Source organism: Panicum virgatum, chromosome 9K (genome assembly GCF_016808335.1).
Source record: "Panicum virgatum strain AP13 chromosome 9K, P.virgatum_v5, whole genome shotgun sequence".
Taxonomy (NCBI): Eukaryota; Viridiplantae; Streptophyta; class Magnoliopsida; order Poales; family Poaceae; genus Panicum; species Panicum virgatum.
Genome location: NC_053144.1, coordinates 50888930 through 50905161, shown reverse-complemented (window position 1 = coordinate 50905161; position 16232 = coordinate 50888930). Strand labels below are relative to the sequence as shown.

General features: G+C 45.5%; 1 protein-coding gene and 1 long non-coding RNA gene across 11 annotated transcripts; one reads left to right on the top strand and one right to left on the bottom strand.

Annotated features, from left to right (window-relative positions):
- Window positions 1–2940: 2940 nt before the first annotated feature.
- On the top strand, window positions 2941–6410 carry LOC120652053. Of its 8 annotated transcripts, none has more exons than XR_005666433.1 (3): window positions 2941–3605; window positions 3811–3887; window positions 4035–6410. It is a non-coding gene; the product is annotated as an uncharacterized LOC120652053 (long non-coding RNA). The 8 variants fall into 8 exon arrangements; XR_005666431.1 differs by having other exon boundaries at window positions 2944–3617; XR_005666429.1 differs by having other exon boundaries at window positions 2951–3605; window positions 3995–6410.
- Window positions 6411–6603: 193 nt separating this feature from the next.
- Window positions 6604–15733, bottom strand: LOC120652052 (probable 6-phosphogluconolactonase 1). Of its 3 annotated transcripts, XM_039929747.1 has the most exons (6): window positions 15580–15733; window positions 15329–15419; window positions 14255–14438; window positions 9766–10010; window positions 9493–9628; window positions 6604–7490 (listed from the first exon to the last, which is right to left on the bottom strand). In XM_039929747.1, the coding sequence occupies exons 4-6, from the start codon at window positions 9948–9950 to the stop codon at window positions 6981–6983; spliced, it is 831 nt and encodes a 276-aa protein (XP_039785681.1). In that variant the 5' UTR covers window positions 9951–10010; window positions 14255–14438; window positions 15329–15419; window positions 15580–15733; the 3' UTR covers window positions 6604–6980. The 3 variants fall into 3 exon arrangements, with proteins under 3 accessions (XP_039785681.1, XP_039785679.1, XP_039785680.1); XM_039929745.1 differs by lacking the exon at window positions 14255–14438; XM_039929746.1 differs by lacking the exons at window positions 14255–14438; window positions 15329–15419.
- Between the last annotated feature and the right edge of the window lie 499 nt (window positions 15734–16232).

Sequence of the window (16232 nt, the reverse complement as noted above, 5' to 3'; positions counted from 1 at the left end):
ATCCCAACATAGCCATTACCCACCATAGCTAAGCCTGACTAGCCATCACGGGATGCACCAAGGGGTCATCGACCGTTCACTCAGGTATAACCGGGCATAAGTCGCTCAGGGCTTATCCCTTTCCTTAGTCACCCGTTGCTCTCAGCTCTCCTGATGGCTACCACACCAACTAGTGGGATTTATGCTACGTCGTTGCCCATACAACGGTCGAGTGGTTTGCACGATAGTGGAGTTAGGTGAGATGACACACCAACTCGGTCCTTAGACGCGACAAGATGGATATCTCCCTTCTTTGCCTTGCCACACAGGCACAAGCACACCAATCGGCAAATCACGCAGAAATGCCGTCCATCTCGCCCATACTCATCTTTCGAAAATCCACATTTTATTCCCTTCCCACACGCACACATTTTCTTTATCAAATAAATTATATTATGAGTAGAGTCCTAAGCGTTCTAATATCGATTAACGTCCAAGCAAAATCAGACATTAATCTAGGTGGTCAAGGAATGGTCAACACAAATCAAGGGGTGGCTATCCAACCGTGTTTTCATGCAAGTAAAACATATGCAACTTTATAAAACAGGCCATTGGGTTGTGTTCATAAAAACTAGGACAGAAACATGCATCAAAGGATGGGATTGAACTTGCCGTCTTCGTAGCCTTCGGGGAAGTCCTGTCCTTCGGGATCGGGGTCGCGGAACTGGTCCTCGTTCTCCTGCTCACAGAACTGCTCGTTGACGGGCTCTCCTTCGTTCACTCCGCGGTCTTCAGCACACACAAACAAGCATCCAATCAATACAAAGACCTATCGTTGAGCTCGAATCGGAAACGCATAAAATACGGAGATAGAAGTAACATCTTTGAATGGTTTCCTAAAGGCATGGCCAAGACTTAGTTATGAGAGGCGTGGTGAAGTTTCGGGTTGAACAGAGGTCGTTTGTTACATGAAATGATGGGTTTTATAAGGGTTTGTGGGTCGGTTAAGGGGTCAGGGGCCTATTTGTAATTAATTCGGGAGAACCCGGGGCCTGTTTATGATTTTCTAAGAATATTTGGGCTTATTAGAATAGTGTAGGGGTCTGGTTATTATTAAGTTTGAATAATGGAGGGTTTGTTTGCAAAATATGAGAACAGGGAGGGTGTTTTTGGAAAAAAGGGTTATAATGGAAAAAGGGTCCTTATTAGATTGGGAGGAGAGGGAGGGCCTAAACGCAAAATGACCACTCATCCCCTCCCTCCCATCGCAGAACAGGGGAGGGGCGTCGGCTCGCCGGCGGCGGCCCGATTCGGGCAGCCTGGGCGACGGCGGCGACCGGGGAGAGAGAGAAAAGGGAGAGGGGAGGGAGGAGCTCCGATTCCCCTACCTAGCTCGGGCTATGGTGGAGTGAGGCGGCGGCTTCACGAGGGCAGGCGGCGGCGGCGCTTGGCGGCTCTGGTGGCGGTGCTAGGGAAGCAGGGAGGGGTGCTGGGAGTGGCGGCCGGGTTTGGGGAGGGACGGCGACGTCGTGGGGGCCTTTTATAGCCGGATTAGGCCGGTGGAGAGGTGGGGTAGGTGGCCGGCGTCGCGAGTTCTGCGGCGGCCATTAATGGCGTTCCTTCGTCGCGACGCGGCGTGCGGCGAGGGCGTGGGCGCCGAGGCCGACGTCGAGCACGTGGGGGAGGCGCTGTTCGGCACAGCGGCGGCGCGAGCGGCGAGGCGGCGGTTCTGCGGCGGCACTGCTGCTAGGCGTCGCGCGGCGCGGCGGCTGCACGTGGGCACAGGGCGAGCGGGGCCGGGGCGAGACGCCAGCGACGGGCGTCGCGGCGTGCGGCGGGGCGGTGATGGCGGGGCGCCGGTCAGGTGGCCGCGTCGTGGCGTGCAGGGCAAGGCGGTGCGGCGCGTGCGCGCGAGCGGCGCCAAGCGGGGCAGCGAGCTCGTGCGCGCAGCAGCGCCTGGCGCGGCGAGGGCAGCAGTGCGCGTGCGCGCCCACGAGGCGAGACGTGCGGCAGGGTTGGGTGGTGCGCGGCGTGGTGGAGGTGGCCGAGGTGCAGGGGCGCTCGCGCGTGCGCGGCGGCGCCGAGTCGGGCGAGCGTGCGCCGCTCGGTGTGCCCCGGTGCGTCGAGCGCGCGCGGGTGTGCGTGGGTGCGCACGCGTAGGCGTGCGTGGGGAGCAGCGTGTGAGCGCGGGGAGTGGGTGGAGCGCGAGCTGGCGGCCGTGGCGTGGCGGCGTCGCGGCCAGGGGGGGCGGGGCAGGCCGGAGAGGGAGCAGGGAGTGAGGGGTGGCGCGGGGTGCGGCTCGGGAGCGAGGCAGAGGAGGGAGAAAGGAAGGAAGGAGAGAGAAAAGAGAAAGGAAAAAAAAGAGAAAAAGAAATGGGAAAAAGAATAGAGAAAAAAAAGAAATTGGGAGAGAGAGGGAAAGGAGAAAGGAGGAGGGGGGGTGGTGCGCGCCAGCGGCGACTGCGGCCGCGGTCGGCCACGCGGGGCGTGCGGCCGCGGGAGGTGGGGCACGCGGTCGGAGGGGAGAGAGGAAAAAGGAGGGGGCGGGATTCGCGGCGTCCGGTCGCGGCGCATCGCGTCGGATAGAAGAAAAATGGATGGAACGCAAATTGAAACCGGGTGTCGGGTTGTTCAAGAGAATCTCTGGGACTTGGGTTCAGGGTTTAAGGGGAGTCGAGCTCAACGAAAAACAACTTAGCGCATGATTTGTTTAGTGAATTTTCAGGATGTCACAAGTGGTGTTACAGTAACCATTCTCTAATCACGCGCCCAAAGGCCTCGTATTCTTCAGAGTTCCTAGGACAGGAGTTTTGAAACTAATTTTGTAAACTGATTTTATTTAACACCGTAATTAACAGTCAAAGTTTTCTAGTACGCCAAAAACCAAACAGAGAAAAAAAACACATGTTCTGCTACCTAAAAAAACGAAGTTTTGTCCACACTCGCGTGCGTCAGCCTCGGGCTCCTCCGTGAGACCGTTAGTCTGCCCCGCCGCTTGGGCAAAAAGGGCAGTCCCGCATCGGCAGTTCCCCCTCCCCGTCTCGCGCTCCTCCTCGCGCCGCCGTCCTCCTTGCGGCGGCGTCGCCCTCCCCGTCTCGCGGCGACGCCGCCGCTCCCGCGTCGCCCTTCGCCTCCCAAATCGACGCCCCCTCGCGTCGCTTCCCCCCACGCCCTCGCCCGGCCCTAGCTCTGCCTGGCCGCCGGCTCACCTCCTCTCCATCGCCCTTGCGCCACTCCCTCCCACCGCCCTCGCCGACTATCTCGACCGCATTATATTCCCGGATCACCGCTCGCCAAAATCGCCCTCCCCAAAGCTCACCGACACCACCATCAAGCCGCCCCCGGCCTGCCCCACGCGCGACGCTCGCCCTCCTCCGAGCGCGCCGGGCGCCTCCGGCCTCCCCGCTCTCTGCGGCCCCCGCGAGCTCCGGGTTCCTCCGCCCTCCCCTGCGCTCCGGGGGGCGCTGCGGTCTGCGGATGCGCCTCGACTCCCGCCGCGGCCACGGAGTCCGCGGATCCGCCGCCGCCCTGGATAGCACGCCCCGTGCCCTGTTGCAAAGCCGCCAACACCGCGACTCCTGCAGCAGCTGCGGATCCCGCGGATCGCGCCGCGGGCCCCGCAGAAGGTGACGGGCCAGGTCGATCCCATGCCTCCTTTCCTCCACGACCTCCTCACTCCCTCCAGGACGTCGTAGTCCTGGTGTGACGCCCCCACTCTCCTGCTAGCCATCTGCGATGACAGCCGCGCGCACCCGCTTCCCAACAGGCCTTCGTGTTTATTCGTCGATCGCAAGTTTGTGTCCTGACCTGGTTGGTTGTGGTTCCTTGCAGCGCACAGTTGTTCACATGTGGTGGAACCACCGAGACCATCACAGCTTGATGTTCTTTGAGCTTTCAGATCTTTGCTGGTAAGGAGGCAATGTTCTGATATTATTTGAGATCTGAATTCGTTTCAACGCTTAATTTGATCAGTAAAAGAATTTCCATCTGAACGATTTGTACTGACAAATTTTAGTGTCTCCGATTTGCCGACAAATTCATTTGCCGCACTCAAGGATTTGCTGACAAATTAGATCTGTAAAGAATTTGTTACTCAAATTCATTTGCTGCACTCCGAGGCTACTGGGAAGCCAGCACTGTTATTCAGCCGTTATCAATGGGGAGTACGAAGCAGCACATCAAACACGCTCATCAACATGTGAAGGTTCACCTTATCAAGGCTGCAGGTGTGTATTGTGGATTCAACCTGTTTCTCCTCTAGCTTCTCGATCCATCTGTTGTTCGCCGCTAAATGCCAGAATGGATAGATTTTTTGAACTGGGTAAATGCAAGGAACATGCCAGAATGCTAGAATGAGATTACAGTTCCAGAAATTCATGAACTATCTTTTTGCACGAGACAACTTGTAATACGTTACTTTAGATCACATGAAACATGTTGGATAAATCTGGGTTGCAATGGCATGCAAAGCAATAACATTGTTTCTGTGTTTTGTTGCCTACTGAGTTTATTTTCCCCTTCATACAACAGTATGGCAGTAACAACATGCTATGTGTTCCAATGCTTCCTTAGTGCTTTTAGTGCCAGCTAATCTGTGTACATTTCTTTTCTAGGAAGTTAATGCTATATGTGCGTTAATGCTAATTGCTTAAAGAAATTTCTACTGTAAAATTAAGCTATTTGATTTCAAGCAAGTAGAATTTATGGATATGTTGTGCTATAGAATATTTTAGTAATTGCATATGCAGATTAATTTTTTGAGGAAAAGTTATAATACTTTGGTTTCATGTCGTATTCATATAAAGTGTTTAATTTCTTGCCAAGATAAAATTGCTAGATGGAATCACTAATGTTGTTGACTAAGTGGCAATTTGTCAGTTCTATAGTTTTCCCAGGAGTGGCGCAGCGAGTCTATATGCCCGTCCGCTTCCTCCAAGGAGTCTAATTGCGGGTCAGTATCTACATGCAAGATATAGTCTGCTACATCACTTTTATTTTGTTGTAGGGATTCATCTCAACTTTTTACATAAGTAGTTCTGTCAGGTAGCTAAATTGATAATTGAATGGTTACAATTAGATTTTGTTTGATCTCCTGGTTCTATCAGAAAGAATGCAAATAATTTCCATTCTGCTTCAAAATAGTAATACAGAAAATTGTTTTTTCATTAGCTTTTTTCATTTGCGAAGCCTTTTTTGCAAATGCTTATTTCATCTTGTGATTTCAAAATATGTTTTTTTTTCATGCTCCTATTATTGCACTAAATAAATTCGGATCCCGTAACAACACACGGGCATGATGGAGACCATATTGATTCTGATCTTTTAGTTGTTTCCTGCAAGATTTTAACTATTCTGCTTCTTGTACCCTGGGAAAAAAATTTGGTGGGACGGGATGCAAACCTGCTCCTTTGCAACCCTGGTTCAGATGCATGCCACCTGTCCACCTAGACCATCAGTCGCAGGCCCTGCACCTTGATCTGCTTGGCTCCTCCAATCCAAGCTCCAAGCACAGGTCGATTTCTAGGTGCCCAGCAGGCCAGCAGGCTTGGCTCAGCTCCCTGCAGGAGCCTCTCTCGTGTACTGCCACCGCCGCCACCGCAGGTTATCTCGTATTCTCATCTCCCCCGCCGCCGTGTTTCACTCCATTCACCTAGGACTAGGATGATATCCTATGCTTGGATCCATTTCTTCACCGTCACATCCACCTGTGTGATCCGCCGCCGCCGCTGTGTTCCGCTCTGCAGATCTCGTATGCCTCCGCCTCTGTATGATTATTGCCGTTGGTGAGTGAAGATACGATTTATTTCTGGTAATATGTTCCCTTTTGGATGCAGTTTCAATTGATTCCCTAGCTTGTGGAAGGTTAACTGCAGAATAAAGCACCGTGTTAATGTCGCTATGTCTCACAAAGACCAAATATTCAGTCGGATCATTGATAGAAATCAAAATCATGCAAGTCCTAATAGGCTAGAATTTCTGAATACTGGATTAAGCAAATATGGGTCATTTAGCACCTTTAGTTCGAGGACATAACTACTTGGTGTCCTGTTTAATCATTTTTGTAGGGATCAAAGGACCATATGGATGGTTGACAGGGAAACCCATTCACAGGATTCGGAAACTTGATGGAAAGATGATGCTGTCATGTTGTACAGCCAAGCCAGTACTGTATATACTGGATTCCATTTGCTGCAGTTCTGGAAATATTTCGATGTATAGTGTGTAGTTATAAAATTGTGCATTTCCATACCAATTACAGTAGTTATCATATTGTTCAATTCTGGATGTGTTAGTAAAAGTGGTTGTTCTGATATAAATATTAATATCCTAAAAATTTGGGTTTGTCTCACTCATTCTGGGGGTCCGGAATACAGCATGTATGTGCTACAAGAATGAGATTGTTCTAAAATAAATATTGATGTTCTGAAAAATTGAGTCTGTCTGTCTCATTTGGAGGTGCGGAAAGTGTTCTAAAATTGAGTTTGTCTCTCATTTGGAATATGAAGCCACATTGATATTCAATAGTCAAGATTGGTATAGTAGGGAAATTACTTGACGAATGCCTGCCGTGCATAGCAAGAGCCCCATTTGGTTGACGAAAAGGTGCTAGAGACTAGATCGTCATGAAAAAATTTTAACACCCGTTGCAACGCACGGGCATTCAACTAGTATTTATGGAATCTAATTTCAATCAACTGAGATAAAAACGTACTGATGGTGATGCCACACTAAACGGTATCATATGACCAACAGTCCAACTTAGCTACTCTTTTTTCTAGAAAGAACTTTGGCTACTCTGGTACTTCAGATCTCGACATAAAAAGCACATGCTGCATCATTCTTGGCCAGATCCAATAGCACAAGACATGGAAATTTTTCGATTTCTCAGAAAATCCCAGCCCAAAACTTCTTCCGTCCAAAGTAACCCATCAACTACATGAGTTCTTCATTCACAGCCAAAAAAAAAAAAAGGATGTCCAGCTTCGACGCTTGTCTGACTCTCAGTACTGGTGCTCGTAAGCATCATTCCCAGCCTCAAGAGATGAGGCAGCCGCCTCATCCAGAAACCATACCAACTTCCCGTCCGTTGGCTGAACCATCCTAGCAGGTACTGATGTCGCACCTAGGCCTTCGTTACAGTCGGAAATGGCAAAAGACACAGCTTTTGCCTTGTCTTCTCCAGTGGCAACAATGGCGATGTTCGACGCCGAGTTTATCACGGGAAGAGTGAAGGTAATCCTCTCAGGCGGAGGCTCTGGAGAGTCGGTGACGTAGGTGACCCAGTCATCTTTCAGCTCAAGAGCTGGATGATTGGGGAACAATGAGGCTACGTGACCATCAGGACCAATGTTCAGAAGAATGAGGTCAAATTTGGGACAGTCGTTGCTCTCCGAGACACCAACTGTTCGAATCTTGACCAGCTGCCTGATGACAAATTCATAGTCAGTTGCTGCCTCTTCCACCGTTGCGTTGTCGTTGATGGAGTAGACATGACCATTAAGAATAGGCACCTACAAGTCATTCAGATGTGCCTCAGGGTTAACCCAGTGGGTGGAAAGGGGGAGCAGATAAGTTGTAGTGGTTCATAACAGTCTTACGAGAAAACAATCCAAGCCATGCTCGAACCTACAACGAATGCTTGTGCACGTGAGCTAATCAAAACAAACAGATATACAGGATCCATGTACTAGATGTAAATGCGGTCAGAAAGGTGGATAAATATTGCATATTATTTCAATACGACAGTAGATATGTTCGGTGAAACATCGCTAGTTGTTTACAGTTTACACAACCCAATTGTAGCCTCCATATTCTAAAGGCTTTAATATGCCCTCCTGCATGTTCCCAGAAAAAAAAGACTTTAATACACATGTGCCTATTTTAACCAGCCATTCATATCCAAGACCTATGAGCGGCACAGTGTGATCAGATGAGGATGAAAAGCAATTTTCAAGTAAGAAGGGCAATCCAAATTTGATGTAAGCTCCTTGAGTTCACTATCATGCTAGTCCTGTATGATATCCACTGACAAACAACAATCCTATCCTGATAAAGTGTAGCCATATGGATAAGCTTTAAACCTGATAACAATTGTTGGGCATACAATAAAAAGATGTGTGAAGAATTTTTTGCGGGGTTGAAAGATATGTGAAGATGTGGTAAGCAGCAGGCACTCCGAGAGTAGTTGAAAGAATAAGTAGGTAGGCAACCTTAATGCAGCTTGAGTAGTTGAAAGAATAAGTAGGTAGGCAACCTTAATGCAGCTTAATTATTCAGAAAAGGATTTCGCATGAGCTGTACAGACTACAGAGTAGGCCACATCCAAAGTCAAATAAAAGCATACGTCAGACAAAGAACAGCTTCCATGATACATCAACAAATAAGCTGACCAATGAACAGGATCTACGACCCTAATATTTTAGAAAAATAGATAATTAAATAGCTATATTTTAACTTACAGAACATTGTAGCTACATTTCCAAACAGATTGTAGTACCAGATCTAAGCACAATGATTGACATCATTTTGGTGTTATCCCGATGCATTTGATGCAACTAAAAATGGATGTGAGAAAGACGAAAGATAAGTTACTTGGTTCAGAACAAAGTTGAATCCGAGGCCAAGCATTTTCGTATTAAGACTTAACAGGAATGGTCCCCTACCAGATCTTAGTCTGAAGAAAAAATTACTGTTGCAGAAAATTTCCTGCTTCCTACTGGCAACTAGACAAAGTATACTATGCTAACCTTTTACCATGTCACTTTCAGTTTAAACTCAGCCTCATATGTTTACCCATTGCTGAACTCTATCTGTTAATTTATGAATATCTACACCTTAGCACGTGCTAGTACCAGCAAAAGTCAATAGGTATATATTTTAAGATAAAAAAGCAGAAAAATCAGCACTGCCTCTGAATGTCATATTAATATTGTGCTATTGTGATATTAACCTGCATTGTTTTCATAATTAGATTAGTACTGCAAACAGTTCCTTTCTGTTATTTAAGAAATCACATCATTCCCTATCAACAAATAGCCAAATAAGCATCAAAAGCATCTTCAAGTAAATTTACACCTCTGGTCACCAAAACACCAAACTAAAATATTCTTGGACTAGACGTTTGTTAATTTTTTATATTATTTATGACGACCAGGACTGGAAAAAATGTTATTCCTCATAATAATGGAGGGGCATAATCGGAATATTTAATCCATGAATAGGACTTGATGGAAGTTCAAAACCAACCCAACTTCTGTCTGTTAGCTGTATCTGTGAAACTAACCAAAGCTGTTGACTTTACTAATAGCCCATGCTAGAAAAAATCTTTACCAACAAGAACTCATAAATAATTTGATATGATTGTGTTGGAAGCAAAGCAAGATCAATTGAAGTAAAAGATAAGAAAAATGAAAGTTGCTACATAGTTGAGCTCTGCGAAATAGAAAAAACTGCTGTGATTTGTAAATTCAATGCGTGAAAAATAAGTGAACGCCGTATACTAAGGTGATATACCTTGGAGAGAAATTCTTCCTTTGTTAATTTGTAGTTACTTTCTGAATGGTTCTTTGCTACTGCACGTTCTTCAGCCCAGAAGACGTACCATTTAGACCAATCAAGGGTCTTGTTGTATGGTACTTCACAGAGCTTCCTTTTTAAGAAAAAAGCAGTTGAGACTTCAGAGACAGATACATGAATATACATACAGAGTTATAGATTTGTTGCTTCCTCCAGAAACGGAAAACTGATATGTTAGTTAATGTGAAAATGATGTGGATACAGCATTACCGCATATGTCTGGTAAGAGGCCCTCCGGAGAGAGCAATAACAAAGTATCCTCTTTCCTTAACAGAAATTTCAGAAATTTGTGAAATAAACTCTGCCAGATCTGTTGCCATCTCGTATGAACTCTCAAATACCCTAACTTCGCAGTTTTTCTTGGTTTCGTAGGAGGCCATGACTTCCCTCTCCATGTCTTCGTTTGCTCTTGAACCTTAAAGCAAGTTATCGTTTGAACTTCCAATCTAACACACCTATTGAAGAAGAGCAGGATAGCAAAGTTTAGCGAAGAATTCCAGAAGGCCATGTCCAACTGACTTTTAAAACGTTTGAAAATGAAGAACTTGTTCAAAATCTGTAAAGAAAATGAAGAGCTGCCTTATGTACTAGTTCAAGCAGACATTTTCATTATGTGCGGTTATATTGCTTAATATAAAACATCAGCCAACAACAGTTCTACCATGCATGGAAATACAGAAAAAAAATCATATTTGTATGGATTGAGAAAAGAAATGGCGTATGCAGCGTATACAACACTACTAAATAACTGATATGGAAGCTGTGAAGACCTTTTAGTAAACTGCTAGTAAATAGAAGATAGATAGTTAGGCTATCAAATTTTAGGTTATTGGAACTACAGCTTCCAGCTGTTTGGCTACAAAGAACTGCCCAAATATGATCATTTATATAAAGGACAGTACTTGTGACACCCTAGGTGTCTGCACAATAGAATTGCATTTATTGTATGCATCATGTGCTCATTTTACTTGTTCAAGGACCTTATTGCAAAATTATAAGGTCAAATGTGTAATTATGATTTAATGTAAGGTCCTTTCTATAACTTAATTTGAATAGGATGGGTGAATATTGCTTTTGTGGAGGGTTTATTTGAAAAATTCAATGTAATCATTACATGGCAGCAAAATTTACATTTCAGCCTAGATTTGATGTGAAATTGCCTTGGAAAAGACAAAAGTCCTTTGAATTCAAAATCCTTCTTATGTTTTCAAAATAACTCTTCAATCTTTTGTCAAATCAATTTTTGCACAACATCAAAGTTGTAGATCTTGAAGAATTGAGCAACTTTCATGTTGGGCACTTTTCCATCTGAGCCCTAGATTAAAAGTTATCTTTGTTTTACAATAGGGTCCCTGAACTTTTTGAAATTGCAGTTAGGTCCAGCTTCTCCTTCCTCCTGCCTGCTTCTCTGCTTTCCTTGTCGCCGCCGCTGTTCAGCGCCGCCGCCGCTCGGGGCTTGCCGGGAGGCCACCTCCTGCTTGCGCTGGCCGCCCACGCGTCGCGCCCGACCCTCCTCCACCGCCCTCTACCCTTGCGCTGGAGTATCCTTGCTCCGCCACGTGCCCAGAAGACCACCGCCGGCCGCCACCTCGCCGTCGCCGTGGAGAGCTCGGGACAGAGCCCTATCTCTTGCGCGCATCGGCACTACAAGAACCCCCTCGCCCTTTCGCCATTTCCCCGACCCCAGACCCCGGAACACCTCCGCCGCCCACCGAACGCCGGCGAGCCTCAAAGCTCACCGTCGATCCGCCTCTCCAAGGTCACTCCGCCCGAGCTAACCCTGCCACCAGCTCCACCTCATCCTCGCGCAGCTAGCGAGCTACTTCTCATCGACCAGAACTCACCGGAGCACCCTCGCCGCCGTTGAACCACCGCCGCCGCCGTTGAACCTCCGCCGCCGCTCTGCTCGCCGCGGACCCGGCTCCTCCGACCATCCCAGACCCGTCCAAGCACACCGTTAGGTGCGCCTTGACTTCCTCTCGCTCCCACGCCCCTCCACCCTCGCCGCCGGCGATCGCCGTCGCCGGATTCGGCCGGTCCACACCCGCTCCCCTACTCTGACTCCGACCAGGGGCGTCCCTGCAATTAGTTTTAGATTTCTAGGGTCCTGTCTGCAAGATTTCAAACCTTTTCCTTTTGTTTTTAGGCTGAACTTTGAAAATACCTAGAAATTCGTAGAAAACTCAGAAAAATGCAAATCCAAATGTTTTGGAATCCTTGTTACAAGATCTACAAAGTTTGTTACATGCACATCTTCAGTTTTTGTCTGTATTTTAATCCAAGAAATAGCATAGAAATAGTAGACTTTATTTGTTTCATGAGTTCTACTCAGTAACTGTATGTGGTTTTTTGCTAGCTTATGTCTTGCTTTGTTGTTAGCATCTGGTAAAAATTTGAAACCTTTTTGACATCATTAGCTAGGTCAAAGTTTCAAGATTCTTAAACATACTAGTTTTGCTAATTTATTTGTGCTAGTGGAAATACTAAAGTTCTGTGTGTGAAACTTTTTCCATGATCATATGATACTAAAACCTTGATGTTGCCCAAGTTTGGGAAATTTTTGCTCTGTTTAACTATTTCTTTCATTTAATGCTTGTAAAGTAGGCTTTAATTATGATAAATAGTTTCCTTGCTTAGAAAATTCTGAGAATTTTTGTGTAACTCTACTTTGGTCATATATCCATGTATGTAAAATTTAGGATCCAGAATCAGTATAGAACTACCTGTACTAATTAGTTTTATCATATGTAGTTTATTTTTGTCTAATTTATTACTTCAGTTTTATGCCTAGATAAATTCTGAAAAATTTATGAGGTGTTCATAAGCATATGAAGTCTGTTCTGAAAAATTTTGGGCTTCATAAGTGTTGTAGTTTGTTCTGAAGAATTCAATCTTGATCTAGGTGTTGTCTGAATAAATGATTTTTATGAATAAATGGCTGCATGTTTTGGAATGAAATTTACATGATAGATTGTTCTTTATACTTCCTGTTTGAAGTAATTTTACTAATTTTAAATGTTATTTAGGTCCTGAGTTACTCATTTATTAGCAAACCATGCTTTATATGTTATGTGTACTAGCTAAACCTTACTTTATGTAGATAATCAAGTTGTTTGGTGAGGTTAATCATGTTGTTTTGTGTAGTATGACATGTTAAGTTACTACTCTATAAACGATTGCCCATATATTAAGTTGTGTTGCTAATTGTAGACTACAACTTTATCTTGAAATATATGTGGTTGTGGTAATACTGTTCTTGCATCACATATAGATACGACTGTTCTAGCGGACGGGACATACGAGTTGATCCCGGAGCCCGAAGAAGGTGATCCCGAAGCCCAGGTGAACGCTGCTATATTGACTGAAGCACCGGACCAAAGTCCGGAAGATCCCAAAGCTAACCTAGCTAGCGACTACCGAGAAAGCAAGCCCCGGACATAACCTATATTTCAAATTATTACAATTTATCGTTATTACTTACTTGTGCATTTATAATTCTTAGGATTTGAATTGAAACCCTAGATGCATGATTCTATGAACCTATGTACCGAACACTAGACCCGAGTTCGAATAATCGCTAAGCTTATAGGACTGGTAAAAGTCGAGTGATTGCCTGTCACTCGCGAGCTCTATAGGAATTGCTTGTTTACTTTCTGCTATCAATATAAGGACGACGGACGGGGTCGTGTTCGATATCATGACCTTGTGTGAGACCTGGTCTGTGTTGATGAACTTGCTAAGGTCGCGGTGTGTGGTAGTGTTGGTTAAGTTTTTGAACGTACTAGCCACATGCCGTAAATATGGTACGCGGTAAGCCTAGTAGCCGATTGGACCGGGGAGTGGATATACCTTTCACTCTCTCTTAGAGATAGGTTTTATTTTGTTTATGTTGCGCAACACCGCGGCTACAAGGGACGAGGTTGGTGCCCTGTAGTCGGGGAGAGTGACCCTATCCACAAGCCAGAAAGAAAGGTAAACAGTTGTTTGGGCACGACCCGACGGTGTTCCAAACGTGTGTGTTAGATCTGCCTGGCCAGGTTAACAAATTCGATTCGAATCGTCCGCTTCTCACGGTTTGGGACTGCTTGATCTCTTTGCCACACAGAGTAATAAGAGCAACATTATTATGATCAACCTTGATATTTGCTTAAAGTTCTACCATGGTTGAATAGTAGTTGCTTACATAGAATGGTTAATCAATTAGAATCTTGGAAGCTAAAATTTGAAAATAAGGACCTACTCTTTATTGCTTTTCAGCAAAAGTAAAACCAGAGCCTCACAGAACCCTGCATATTCTAATTAGGTGGGCTATGTATACCCGTTGACGGTTAAGTCTTGCTGAGTATTAGAATACTCAATCTTGCTGTTGAAATCTTTTTCAGGTATGAGTTTTGAGGACCAGATCGCTAGTCTGTCTTGGCCCTGCTCTTTGCCTCATGGCTGGCCCGTAGAGTGGGATCCGTCTTCGACCGGCAATGACCCTGACGAGTGATACCTTGCTTGGGCTAGCTTGGTATACTTTTGCGACGTGTTGTAGCCGCCGTGTTCTCTTTCCGCTACTTTTCAAACTCTGGACTTAAAGTTATGGCTTGTATAACTGTTTTACTAAGTCTGGTTCTGTAATAGTGCTTTGAACTGGTTTGTAATAACTATTGTGCTTGTGTTGTAAAATATGTGGTTGTAATATCTCTGAACTCGCCTTTGTGTGGGGTATGCTTGTTCGATCTGAGAACCGGTGGTTGTATCGGGACGTTACCCGACAGACCAAGAATTGTTCCGTTTGAAGTGCATTTGTGTCGGTGTTGCCTTTATGGTGATGGCCAGCGCACTTGAGCCGGGATAATTCAGGTTGTTCTGCCACAGTACTCCTCTGCGTCTCAAAACTGAAAATCCCAATATGTTGTTGAAATATCTCAAGCAAAAAAAACATACTCCAATTTAGTAAAATGAACAACTCGGCATGGGTGGAGACGAATGCAGAACCAGTAAGTAGTTGAACAACTCAGAGTCATCATACCACTAATAGGTTAAACATGTTATGCTGCTTAAAGTCTTGCTGCGAGGATGGATTCTCTGGAAAATCTTTAAAATGCATAAATAAAACAAATAAAAAATAAAAAGGCAGATCTAGTAATATCACAAAACCACCTATACTCCCATCTGAGCAACAGAAAAATGGCAGTGAAGGTAAAAAGCAGAGCAGCACCAGAATGGAAAGACCGGGAGCAGAGGGGAAAGGGAGGAAGCTGACAGTGCAAGCTCTAGCAGCCATCATTTGGGCCGAAACCAATTCAAAGATTCCAAACTTTTTGTTCTCGGAATCACACAACAAAAGCATCCAAAAGGGCAGCGCCCAAAAGATGAGAACCCGTGAGCTAAGAAAATTCCATTCACTTTACCACTGACGGGTGAGGAAACAAAGGTAAAATGAGAAACACAGAACTTGCAACAGCCGTTGCTGAAAGAAAATGAGCACAGACGGATGGATCGAGCTGATACAAGAACGAGAAATCTCCCCAAAAAAAATATCGCCAGAGCAACATTAAATAAATCGAGTAAAGAACTAAAGATACGCTCATCGCCCAGCATTATCTCCAGTCTCCCAGCAGTTTGCCACAGGGTTTATATATGCAACAATGCAGCAATAAGCAAGAACGCAATTGTGAGTTCTTCTCGGTTCTCGCGCCCCAGATCAAGAACCGCTCCAAGATCAAGGCACGGGAACAGCAACAGTCAAACAGAGCAAGACGAACCTAGGCACCAAGAACCCTACCTGATGTCCTGAGCTAAGCATTTGCTGCCCAGCGCAGCCCTCTCTCCTCTCCTCCTCACAAGAGAACAGCGCAGAAGAATAAAAAGGAAGCCTGGCGAGGGGAAGCAAGCAATCAGGCACGAAAGCCTTTTATATATGCGCATATGGTCTCGCTCGAGCAGGGTGAGCATGAGCATAAATTTTGCAGGAAAGGAAAAAAAAAGAATTGGAGACAGGCAGCGCGTGTGACATCAGGGAGCAAGAGAACGAACCTTATTTTAATCCGGAATTCCGCGGCGGATTTCTTGTTGTTTTCTTGTGGCGTCGTCTCTCCCTATCGCCGGTGGGGAGAGCCTGGCCTGGGACCTGGGATTAAAAAGAAGGAACTCTTTTACTTCAAAAAAAAAAAGAAGGAACTCTGGGTTTGGGGCCTGGGGTCCTAGCTGCTGCAGCCGTACGTGCGGGGGTGTGCTGATCCTTATCGCCACCCAAAAGCCTCTCCAGAAGGAGCGATCCACAGGCGATCTCTCTCCTAGCTGGACTGCGGCGAATGGCTGAACGCAGCAGTTTGTTTTGATGCGCCTGGTGTCTCAAGTGATCTCATATTAGAATTTTTTTATCTAAAAAAAGAATGTTGAAATTTTTACGGGAGTTTTAGATGAAATTTTAGGATATCCGAGTGTACATTTTCAGAATTAGCCTGCAATAGTACATCCCTGGTTTTGTTGCAACGGTCTAGATGCAAAGTGCTTTTCGATTATTTGAAAAAAATTCCTCTAAGCTTACAAAGTCACACATACTTAGCACTTTGATCGGAATCCAGTCAAACTCAAACTTTGATGTCAATTGCTTTCAAATGTTTAGTTTACACAAAAATTACTAATTTCGTTTTTAAATATTTGACACCATCGATTTTTTGCGTTTT

Bases quoted from the DNA above. Each gene is read 5' to 3' on its own strand.
- LOC120652052 (XM_039929747.1), bottom strand. From the start codon at position 9,950: ATGGAGAGGGAAGTCATGGCCTCCTACGAAACCAAGAAAAACTGCGAA. The intron at 9,629-9,765 runs GTAATGCTGTAT...TTTCTTAAAAAG, and splicing joins CCTCTTACCAGACATATGCG to GAAGCTCTGTGAAGTACCAT. The intron at 7,491-9,492 runs GTATATCACCTT...AATGACTTGTAG, and splicing joins AGGAAGAATTTCTCTCCAAG to GTGCCTATTCTTAATGGTCA.